Consider the following 12,273-nt stretch of genomic DNA (forward strand, 5'->3'; position numbering starts at 1 on the left):
TAAACCTTTTCCATGACTTGGGGACATACAGCATTCATGCGTTAATACAGATCAGTGTTCCTAAATTGCATAGCAGCCCCATGTCCATCACACTGACACCACCTGTGAGCACCACACAAACATACTAATTGATATAAAACTGTTATTTTGATGAAGAAGAAAGGATGGAGAAACAATGAAGACTGAAGAAAACACTAACCTACTCTTCCTCTTCTGTGCTAAGGGAAACACGATGAGGGAACTGCAGGGACTGTAAGTGGACGAGAAAAATAAGGCTTTGTGAAATATGCCAATACCTGCCTATTAACTATGTCTGTCTGTTAAAATAGGTAACTGAAGCAATTTAGGAGGTTAAAATATTGTCACCGCAGTAAGTGGCTGTATTATTCAGATGCTTCTCAAGACTTTGGACTAAGACTTGGCAAAATAGCCAGTAAAGCAAACAGTCATAAAGCTGAGGTCAGAAAAGCAATAATAGACTGAACCAAAAGAAAAAGCTGCTCCTTTTTCCCCAAGGTGGTCCAATGTACTAGGAGGTTGACAGGTGACTCATGGAAAAAGAGTCTCCTGGGGGAATAAAACGTTCCACATTTACTTTATCACTGTGCAATGCTTTATTTACACAGATAAAACTGCTGAGTTCTGGTGCACAAGATCTGTAAATTAACACAATGGAACAAAACATTTTTCATAAGTAAGGTAACTGAAAACATTACGGTTTCCAGAACATATCATGTAAATGTACAAATTGGCATACATTTGACTTGCATTTATGTCACAATCTTTGAGATTGTTCAGTACTTAATTCAAAATAAGTTATTTTTAAGAACTATGTTTTTGAAACTTTGTACAATACACAAATCTAAAGTGGTGCAATTTATGAACAGGAGGAGCTAAATAGGAAATATTCAGATCAAGAATCCATTAAGAATCCATTTGCTAAGTTTTTGCTTTTACGCCAACTCAGTGCTAGGGTTTGAGTTTCAATACATCAAAATTCTGCAAGCTGTTCTTCGGTGATCTCATTCATAAATTACAGAAGTCTCACAAGATCACGTCTTGTGAGTTTCTGCCATCTTGGGTTGAAATCTTGACTGCATTTAAACCAGAACTAGAAAATCAGCCACTTCCAGTTCTGAATATGATCTAGAAACAAAATTGTAAGGGCAGGTTTGGACATGGAAATTTGAATCTGAAACCTAGCACTTTTAAACTATACACCTCTTTACACGGCTAATTCATCTTCAGGTTTTTGTTTTGTTTAAATTGTATTAGGATGTTTCTATCTCCACACCCAATCTTCAAAATTCCAAGGGGCTTGGGCCATTTCTAACAATTAACAAAGACTTTATTTTTGACTCCTAAAACTACAATTTAGTATTCCCCTTCTTTTTTCTCACACAGTTAAAAAAAAAAATTGGAAACATGTAAAATAATTTTTACAGAAACATTCCTGAGTACCTTTTGGTGTTCAATCAGTACTGTTCCCACACTTAGTTATGTACAATTCTTATGGTCACCCGTAATGTTATAATCAGATTTTCTCTTAATATTTTATTAGGAATTACTACACAGGATCTTTCTGCAAAGTAACTTCAAAAGTACAAACATTGTTTTGACACTATATTAACACATCTCCAGGTTTTTCCGCTCAGTTGTCAACTGACTAGCACTCTTCATTTGTCAGCATTCATATATGATACGTTTTGCCAGTTCACTCAATTCCATCTTCTTAGTAAACATTTCCTCAAACATTTTGTTTTCTTTTGGAGTGAAGTGGTTTTTCCAGTCACCAACAGCACCTGGGAGAGTGAGAATGGGAAATGAACAGCTGAGGTTGCTTTGCCATTGGACAGAGAATGATTTACTGTGTTCTCTTAAATAGTCTGGCTTTGTTAGTACAAAAGTTTGCACACATTGTTTTATTATTATTATTTTGCTCCCTTGTCTTAGCATAAAGATGATGCAAATGAGTAACGCTTAGGGTTCAGGTGAGGTTCCTCGTGGAAAGAGGCTGGCTTATCAGGTGCCATATCATAATAACCATTATATCTTCAGACTACTTTATCTTGCTCTAGCTACCTAATTTCCAGTTTAAAGTCACATGCCTACAAAACTGTTTTTTTTTTCTCTGGGCCAGCTTCCACATTTCCATGCATACCTATAGTGTAGTGGAAATAATTAATAATAATTTCAAAGGACTGTCTGAATAGGAGTAGAAGAGAAGCAGGATCAGTAGTCAGCACTGCTGACTCTCATAATATTTGTGTTTTTCTAAATGCCACAGCTTCTGGAGGCATGCAAGATGGGAGAATCTCAGCTTTCATTTAAAACAAACCACCCTACATTTCTAGCCTTCATGATTGCAGAGCAAAGCTTGAAAATGTGATTCAGGCATCCCTTAAAGGCTCAGAAACACCCCAGAAGACAATTATAAAGAATCCAAAATGTACTTTAAAAAAAAAATCTCATTCATTTTAAGCTACTCTTTTGATCCTTGGAGGGCCTGACTCATGATTTTTGAATGCTCGGGGCTGGCAATGCTGAGTGGAGGAACTGGAAGAAGAATATATTACTGGTAATTCATTATCAACAGATTCCCACTCATCCATTTTGATTGTGTCAGCCTATTTCTTTAGCATGTCCACTTCAATAAGACAACAGGTAATATATAAGATAAACCCTAACTGCAACCACTCTCAAAAGGAATGTGTTTGTGTGGTTTCTGATAAACTGAGTGACCTTGCCATGCAGTAATGAGGGTACACATTAGCATTTGTGAAGGACAGAGGTAGAGAAATATAGATAAAGAAAGAGACAGTTAAGCTGCATGAATCTTTCCTTTCAGTTCTAAATGCTCATGTAAAACAATATTAGACTTGTAATTTAGACACTTCCCTGTGTCTAGAGTGGCCAGTCATTACAAACCAAAGAAACTGGAAAGAAAGCATACTAGAAATGGATTCAAGAAGAATTCCTTCGTCACCCTATGGGCATGATCCAAAGCACAAAAAGTCATTGGAAATACCCCTAGTGTCCTCAATGAGATTTGGCTCAGGCTTTATATGAGATTTTGTTGGGCCGGTTCCAACCAACGTACCTTTTCGGAATATCAGCTTCCTATTGGATGTGAGTGCACAAACGGTGTGATTTGGGTCACTCTTTTCTTTTTCTACATTGCTTTTCATCTCAGTGAATGACGACTTCTCACAAACCTCTTTGATTTCATTGTCACTGATGTTTACTCCCAGAAATACACTCATTTTCTTCACAACCTTAGGAAGATCCTGAGATATTTGAAGAGTAAGGTATTTGTTTTCTAAGCAGAATATCAGATTTTATTTCTAAACCAAATAAACAAAGATTTTTCCTTCCAAAAGACACTGTTCAAGCAAAACTGTCACATTGGTGTGTACACATGGTATCTATATGGGAGGCCTGATTCATCTCTCGCTTGCACCCATATAAATCAGGAGTAATTCTATTGAAGTCACTGGAGTTACGTGTGTGCAAATGATACAAGTGAGAAGATAGTCAGGCTCAATGGGTGTACATTCTCATTTAAATGTATTGAAAAAAGTTGCATGGCCAATTTTGGTATCAGTTCAGGAAGGCAGTCAAGCATTTCTCTAACTTTCAGCGGGAGTAGTTCTCCTTGCCTTCATTAGGAATATTAACTTGCTTAAAGTTAGGCATATAGTGGAGTATCTAGCTGAACTGGGGTCTGTGGGTAAAATTTTCAGAAGACGTTAAGTGGCTTAGGAGCTAGAACTGAATGGATTTCTATTTCTTCTCCTCCCCCAAAGGAAAATATTGCAAAAGATGAAAAAATACATTTTTATAGAAATTTTCAGAGAAAAATTGAGACTTTTCATCAAAATATCCAAAACCTGACAACCACAGTTTGTTGTCTTGGGCGGGGTGGAGGGGAGGGGAGGGCATTGTTTTTATATTCAAAACTGGAAATTCTTGAGGAGAGCAGACATTTCCCACAAATTTTTTTTGTCAAAAACCCAATTTTGTGGTGTAAAATAGTTAGAATGGAAAAAATTTCACCAGCCTTGTTAGGAGTTCAAATTCCATAGGCTCTGAATGGGACCTATGCTCCTAAATCTTTTCAGCTCTTTTGAAAATTCCGCTCTGTGTTACTAGAAACAGACAGAAGATTCTGGTACAAGAGAAGTTTTTCACAGCCTGGCAGTGTGATCTAGCTGTCTGTGCACAGGAGTAAGAGGCAGGGACTGTATGTTAGTCCTGGTTCTAACCCTGATTCTTGCTGTGGCTTTGTGCAAGTTAATCACTCTGTAACTCAGTTTCTCCATATGTGAAATTAGGATTTACTACCTACCTTACCTATGTTATGAAAATTAAGTAGCTAATACTTGTGAAACCTTTTCAAGATAAAAGTGCAGTACAAATACTAAGTATGTTTGTGTTATGAACTTGTTCTGTCTTGTACCTCTTTCGTTTAATTTGCTCTTTAAATTCCAGTGATACAATTTTGCAACAGCTTTGTTTTGTTTTTTGCTGCATGAGATGAGAAATATGTTTACCTTCTTCATGTCTTCATAGAATAAAAATAAGATGTTTCTGTCATTTTTATGCTCTTCCCAGCTTAAGAAATGATCAAACCAGGATCCACAGACAACTGTGAGAAAAACAAAATGGGATTTATATAAACTTCCTTGAGAAATAATTCTAACTATATAGCATACACTAAAACAAATGTTCTCTTCCTACCGTGCAGTGAGAGTGCACTATACTCCCCTGACTGGTTCAATTCCTTCTGTTTACTGGATCAAACTGAATGCCCAAAGTTATTCAACTTCTTTTTTTGCATGCACTTCTGGTTATGGAATTCTGGTGTTCTTTTGAGAAACGCATTTGAAGCTGAACACTGACTACAAATGCAAGGAAATGTGAGTAGTCCCACTGAAATCTATGGCATTATACACTTACAAAAGTTAAGCATGTGAATAAGCATTTGCAGTATTAGTGCCGTCATTTGGGAAGACAGTAATCACTTTACCACAAAATGCAGCCATCTCTGGAGTGAAACACAGTAGCTGTTAATAAGTGCACAGCCATGTGTCAAAAATTTTAGGAGAGGAAGTGAAGAATACCCTATCAATTTAAACTATCGGGGAAAACTGAGGCAGAGTGGATATTAGCCCCCAAACTGGTACTTAGCCACTGCAATGTTGCCAACTCCTATGACTTTATAATGAGTCTCAGGATATGTGCTGTTTTTCTTAAGTTGCACCATCACTTTTTGAAATCAAGAGGTTGCAGGAGCACCTCAGCTTTCACTTAAAAAAAAGAAAAGTTTCTGGCCTTTCTGTTTGTAAAGAGGAGATTGAAAATGTTGAGTGAGATCATCCTAAAGGGTTCAGAAACCAGATGACACAAAAGAAGAATCCAACATTTATTATTTTTTTTAAATCATATGATTTTTAAACCAATCTCTTGATTTTTCAGTGGCCAGACTCATGGTGTTTGAGCACTTGGGGTTGGCAATACTGCAATCCCCACTCACTTTGGTGTGTCTAATGCTGCTGGTGGTTCTATGGCCTGTGTAAAGCAGGAGGTTCGACTAATAAACATATTGTTCCCTTCTGACCTTAAAGATGTATGAAATGTTACTCCCTTGGGGCTTGTGATCAGCAGGTACAATTTTGCTTCCATTAACAAGTGGCCAAATTAGCTTCTGTAGTGCAGGATCCAGCCTAAGGGGCACAAGCAACAAAACTGTGGCTGACTCCTGTGTATGTGCAGCAGGACAGGGAAAGGACGCCCTTTGCCTTCACCCTTGTCCTGAAGTCAGTGCGACTTCGCACAGGTGCAAGAAGATCTCTTAGCATGTATCTGTAGAAAAACCAAGTTGTGGTTGAACTAATGGTTTTATCCCCACTCCAGGAACACACACAAAGTACTACAAGATAATAGTCCCAGCTATCGACAAGTGATGGGCTACATTGATTTTTTTTAAATGATCCTTTTTCTTCCATCAGCATTAGGTGCTCAAAACAGACAGTGATAAGGCCCTAGACCCTGCAAATCACTTAAGCATGTGCTCAACTGCTTTTGCTGGGTTGGGAACACAGGAAAGCCTGCTGATGTCAATGGAAAACTACTGACTTCAGTGAGCTTTGGATCAGGCCCCAAATGAGTAGCATTTTGTGTTTCTTTTCAATTTCCTACAGCTGTTTGTTGCTGTATTGATTCTTGTGTAGCATGTGTCCAGCAGAAACAAACTGGTATAAATGAGTAATAAAACACTGAAAATGGGGATGGATAATGGGAACAACGCCACCAGCACAATCTTAACTTCCACATCAGAATCAAAACGCTACTCATAAAGGACTCATCCATGTCCTTGGGGTTTGGAACTGGCAGCTCAAGATAACCCGCCCGTCACAGGGCAGGGTAGAGTCTGTGGGTGATGGAGACTTCAACAGGTCAAGGCTTACAAATAAAACCTTTGTTTGGATCCAGCCATGCAAAACTATCTACCGGAGTGGGCTGGCAGTGTGGGTTGAAATCAGGATTTGAATTTTGCTGTTTGAACCTATCTATGGCACAAACGTTCCAAAAAGAAGCATCCACATTTATAAAGGGCCCCAGGGAAAAAATACGGGTCATGAATGCAAAATAATAAAAAGAAAAATAATAAAAAATACACTGATAAATGAAAAACAAAGATAAAATAACAATTTGGAATGAATAAACAGGCTTGATAGCTATAGGGCTCAGAATAACATTCACCTTCACATTCAATAAAGGGAAATGTGTTTTATATGCTCTCTGATATGTCAGTTTAAACACTTGATTCCTTTCTGGTGTGCTCTTAGACACTAGGGAAAACTCTGCTGAGCATACTCAGAAGAATACCCACGTCTTTAAAAAGGGAGCTTATAAGCACTTTTTCTCCTTTCATTGGAATGGAGGATCCTGTTGCAAATTACCTTATAAGCTGATTTCAAGTCAGGGGGACATTAGCATCTTCAGGTAAGATGTTGTGTGATAGACCCTTTCTTTACCATTTGGTGAAAAAACACTAAATGAACTGTCTCTCCAGATTTTTTTTATCCTAAACCTAAAGGGGAAGCTGGATATTCAAGCTCAGCTGGTCTTGTAGTTAAAGTGGTTGGTCTTCTGGGGGTTGCAAAAACTGGGATAAAGTATTTTTCTGTCAAATCAACAGGGACATTCCTGTTTAGGGGGGACATGTAGCTACCTATGTTTTTGTAAAAGCTGGGATAGTGTTAATTTGCTTTAATATAGAATGGGGATTAGAATCAGCAGGTCAATTTTATTTTGCTTGCTTGTTTTTTGGATGGACCAAGGGTCAGTAACTTGTTTAGGCAAGGGTTGGTCGCAAAATGTTTTTCAGGCATGGGGAAAAAAAAATGCTAATGCCAGTTCTGATAGAGTTTGCTGCCTATGGACTGTTAACTTGTCTGTATGGAGGGCTGACGTGGAGAATTGTGCTTGTTGAACTTTATTTTCAGGATGAATTCTGCTATCAATCTAAGGCCCTGCTCCTGCAGAGTGGCAGCTTGCTGGACCCGTGAGCAGACCCACTGAAGTCAGTGGGGATCATAAGAGTGCAGCAATCAACCCACTCTCCAGGACTGGGGCTTAAGCAAAGCTTCGCTGACTAAATCATTTACTGTTGACCAGAAGTACATGATGTTTCTGATGTTGCAATAAGGCCATTAAAGAACAGTGTCATTAAAGAGGACAGTAATTAAATTTAAGGGGGCACATGCGGTGTTTCCTATTCCAACTATAGGAAATACTGTAAATACCACACTGAAGGGATAGTAGCTACTGTGGTTAAGTAAACAAATTGTTTTCTTTGATCTCATTTGTACAAAATGTACTGCTGATGTAAAGTAACATGCATGATTTGTGTAAGGGGGGGGAATGCCCTGTAAATAAGGAATTTTCACACTTATTTATATTTCTCACTTCTTACCATGTGTTATAAGTTTGTAGGCTAGAGAGAGAGAGAGAAAAGATAACACTCATCCTTACCATCTCCCCTTAAGAACAGCTCAAGGAAAATAGTCCATGAATCGATGGTGGGGAGATTTGGGTTATCTCTGTAGTAGTGAAACATAGAAACTGCAATATCTTTTGGATTTCTGATGATGTAGAAGGCCTGTAAAAGAAGACACTATGATTACTAAGGATCACTTTCTTCTTTTAGAGCATCCACTTGCATAGGTGTGAGGTTTTTTTACATGCCTTTTAGATAACGTCAGCCCCGATGTGGTTATGGGTCAGGGTTCTTTTACTGATCATCTTCCAGTCAAATGTCCTTTACAGTTAAAACAGCATTAAGGTAGAGGAGGGTATTTGTGGGGAAAAATCACTAATTGACGGATTAACAGGCAGTAATGAACCAGTGGCGAAAGCTGGACGTATATGTGCCCCTCCACTAATACAGTATTAGTGGTTGGTACACAATTGCATATGGGTTTCCTATATGTGTGTGAACTGGAATATATGCAAGAGACAGCTTTCATATTAGTTCATGAGTTAATATATGATCTCAATAAATCCCATGAGTTAAACATTTACTACTTGTCATTCTCATATAAGCTGCATATGATCTGTTCCATGAGAACGGTTGCAACTAGAATTGGGCCTGAACCAAAAGCCTGCATCTGAATAACCATGAAGTTTGCGTGTTTGAAATCCAAACTTGGATGCAGAGCTGAATTTTTCCAGTGGCCGCCAATATTGCTATGCGGAAAAGCAAAAACTGTAGGTGAGTGTGTGAGATCTATCAAGACTTGGATTTGTGGCTGAAAACTTACTTTTAGTCCTTTCTTAAGTATGTGCCTTTGGTTTGCATAATTGGTATCCTTGCCTATAACCTTCTTTTGCAAACAATCTATATGTGTCTGAAATTCCACAGTCCTACCAAGCACTTCATCCTAAAGAACATTCCTGAGGAACATTCCAGTCATGTACATTACAGTCAACTTCATGTTTCTGAGAGCAGGGAAAAACTATGAATCTTGAATAGGAATAAAACTCTAGTTTTGCAACACACTAGCTTCAAGAGGATAATTGGAGGCATAGGTTAATGAAACATATAAGCAGATAAGCATGAGCAATGAAACACTATTAGATTAATTATAAAGTGACTCATTAAAAGAAGTGTGATTGTGATAGTAGGGTAGTCATCACATGGCTTTCTTTCACACGTGCATGTATCCCTTACACTTCATTATGTAATTCTAGCTCCATTGATCATTACACTGAACGGAAATGGTATACAAGGCCTTTCACTCTTGATATGTATTTGTGCCTCTCTGACTAAAACTAGATGTATGCAGTGTAGTCATGGCCATGTGGGTCCCAGGATATTAGACACAAGGTGGGTGAGGTAATATCTTTTACTGGACCAACTTCTGTTGGTGAGAGATCAAGCTTTCGAGCCACACACAGCTCATCCTCAAGTTCAAAAACTTGTCTCTCTTACCAACAGAAGTTCGTGCAATAAAATATATTACCTCACCCACTTTGTCCCACAAAGTAGATGTCATTCTATGATGAAGTCTCATCTGCAAACCCAGAAATTTAAGTTCAGGTTAAGGGGCATATATTGCCCCCATCTGGATATGCAGCATCCATTGATGTCACTGGGAGTTGAGCACATGGTTTAAAGGCAGAATGTAGGTCTAAGTATACTTAGATTAAGAAACTTTTAATTACATGTAGTTAAACTGTTTGCTACTAGCGTTATTTGAGGATGCTCAGGCTCTTGTATGTTTAGTCTTTTAAATCAAGTTATTTGTAGCTGATGCTCAAAGACATCTAAGTGCAAGTGCATTTCCATGCTAGTATATAAGGAAATTTGGCACTTTGATAACTGTGGCCATTTCAAATCGAGTCCCACAAATGTCTGAAACATAGTCTGAGGACTGTGTTTTGCAGGACAACCGATGTCAGGCAGGTTGTAATGCAAGTGGGGGAGGCATGCTTCAGACCTTTCATTATTTAATTTATACCTTGAACTAGATCAGTGTTGCAGGTCTGATGGCAAGATGTTGGCCCTATGTTATCTCATTATATTTTATGCTAAACAGTACCTGTTTACTGACATGCTATTTTGGAATAAATCTAATTCTGGTGGAGTAAGTAGAGATGAGTTATTGGCTTTTGCTTAATTGCTGGGAAGTCACTTCCATCATTCATATCTGAAAAACCCAGTGCTTTTGCCATTATGAATCTGTATGATTCTATCATAGGTTATCTGCATCAGTGAAACTTACATATATGTTAATATGTTCTAGCTCAACCAATAAATAGTGATTTAGGAATTACTCCATGAAATTTTAACGCCTGTGTTATGCAGGTGGTCAGACTAGATTATAATGAAAATTTTAAACACATCAGATTCAACAAATATTTTACACTATGAAATTTTAAATAACATAAGGCCACCACCAGAATGCTACTCTGGTTAAATTCAGAGTAACCCACTGAAGCTAGAGAGTTATTCCAGATTTACACTGGTGTGGCTGAAAGCAGAATTTGCCACTGTAACTTGATACTGTAAGTACTGTGTGTTTAAAAATGGCTACTTCCAGACAAGACAAAATATATACTTAATTTGAGAGAGTTATATTGCAGCTTATTTTACCTTGCATTGTTTGACCTTAAAATTTGACGGTAACATGTTGTAGTCCAAGTGAGTTGGGATGATTCTCTTGGATGAAAGATTGTTCAGTTCTTCCACTCTGGAGATGTCCCCAAACTCAATAGGTGATGTTAGGGTGACTTTGGGAGTGTAAATCTGCATTATAATTTGTGCAAGCCAGTGAGTGCCTTCAGACAATTATTTTTAAGGAAAAAATGGGGAGAGAGGAGAAAAGGATTTATTACTAGAAAAATATACCGATACAGGAAAAGTTTGGAAGTAGCTCACTTGTTTGCAAACTGAAGCTCTGATCCTGCAACACTTAGGCATGTGAGAAATTTTACACCTATGAGCAGTTCTGTTGAGTCCACATATAGAATTAGAGCTGTAGCTGATGTATGAAATACTCAGAACTTTTCCTAGTGGATTTAACACTGATACTAAAACAAACCTTTTTAGAAAATGTGCATATTTTTCAGATAGTTTTATAGAAACTAAAATGTAGTCCTATGCTTCAATTTTCCTAATGAAGCTTAAGCATAAAACTTATATACCCACCACCTAGCTGGCAAACTAACACGTTAGATTACGTATTTTCAAAAGTAACACTGACTTAATTTTTTTTGGGGGGGAGGGGGGGGAATGAATACACAGACAAGCACCATAAAATTACTTAATACAGTTCTGACTAGTTAATGATAACAGTGTAGTAAGTCTTTAGCCAAATCTTTACAGTATGGATTTTACTTACAAGCAAATTACCTATTGATTTCTAGTCATAAAAAGAACCCATCAGTAGGCTCAGACTATTTCAAATTACAAAATCAAAATACACTACACAAATATAGTTGGTTGTGTTTTTTTTACAATTTCACATTTTACGTCTCACCTACAGCTCCATAGTTCCAATCTGAATGTAAACATCATCCTCTTTCTGTCTCGTGTCTCACATACACATCAGGTTTTTCAGTGAGTTTACACCCAGAACGTTCAGCAAACAATTAAGATTCCCCGCAATAAATGCTTAAAGCAGAACTTTACCAGACTTTGGATAGGAAACCAAAAGGACGTCATCTTCTCTAGCATCAAAGGCATCCAAGGATTTTAGAAGATCCGGCGATGACATAGTTGTAAAGGGAATCCCATTGAATCTGTGAATGAGCACTGTCTGACTCTGGGTTGACATATTTGCTAATGTCTTGGATCTCTGTACGTTAGATAACAGCTCAGTGACCAGAGGATTTAGAAGTCACTTGTAAGTCAGATGATTTGCACTGACTAATGAAAATTTAGAATTGAAAACTGCACATTTATATACTTTGTAAAATTCTGTGGAGTCATTTCAGTCCTTTACCTCCTCAGAAAATTAATTATGGCAACTGTAAAATTCTACATAAGTTACCTTGGTTAATCACACAAATACCCTCTATTTCGCTATTATTATATGTTGCAAAGGTTTCCAGATAAACAAATGAGTGACAAAGTATTTTAACAGTGGAAAATAACTAGAACGACAAGTGAATATGCTTACAAAATATGCCTAATATGCTCATTAGCAAATTAGGCCCTGGGGTAAGTGGCTTGTTGCTTCAATATCTAAGAATGTTTCCAGA

General features: G+C 37.7%; 1 protein-coding gene across 1 annotated transcript; it reads right to left on the reverse strand.

Annotated features, from left to right (window-relative positions):
* Window positions 1–1,584: 1,584 nt before the first annotated feature.
* Window positions 1,585–11,864, reverse strand: LOC125625043 (sulfotransferase 6B1). The gene is made up of 6 exons (XM_048826581.2): window positions 11,702–11,864; window positions 10,664–10,848; window positions 8,041–8,167; window positions 4,554–4,648; window positions 3,101–3,287; window positions 1,585–1,802 (listed from the first exon to the last, which is right to left on the reverse strand). Exons 1-6 carry the CDS (start codon window positions 11,844–11,846, stop codon window positions 1,684–1,686), a joined length of 858 nt encoding a protein of 285 aa, XP_048682538.1. The 5' UTR covers window positions 11,847–11,864; the 3' UTR covers window positions 1,585–1,683.
* Window positions 11,865–12,273: the final 409 nt, after the last annotated feature.

Source organism: Caretta caretta, chromosome 1 (genome assembly GCF_965140235.1).
Source record: "Caretta caretta isolate rCarCar2 chromosome 1, rCarCar1.hap1, whole genome shotgun sequence".
In the NCBI taxonomy this organism is placed as follows: domain Eukaryota; kingdom Metazoa; phylum Chordata; order Testudines; family Cheloniidae; genus Caretta; species Caretta caretta.

What these genes read in the sequence shown, in the direction of transcription:
- LOC125625043 (XM_048826581.2), bottom strand. Translation starts at nt 11,846, where the DNA reads ATGTCAACCCAGAGTCAGACAGTGCTCATTCACAGATTCAATGGGATT. An exon ending in TCTATGAAGACATGAAGAAG is followed by an intron (nt 3,288 to 4,553) that starts GTAAACATATTT and finishes CAAATATCTCAG; the next exon opens with GATCTTCCTAAGGTTGTGAA. An exon ending in GAAGCTGATATTCCGAAAAG is followed by an intron (nt 1,803 to 3,100) that starts GTACGTTGGTTG and finishes TCACTCTCCCAG; the next exon opens with GTGCTGTTGGTGACTGGAAA.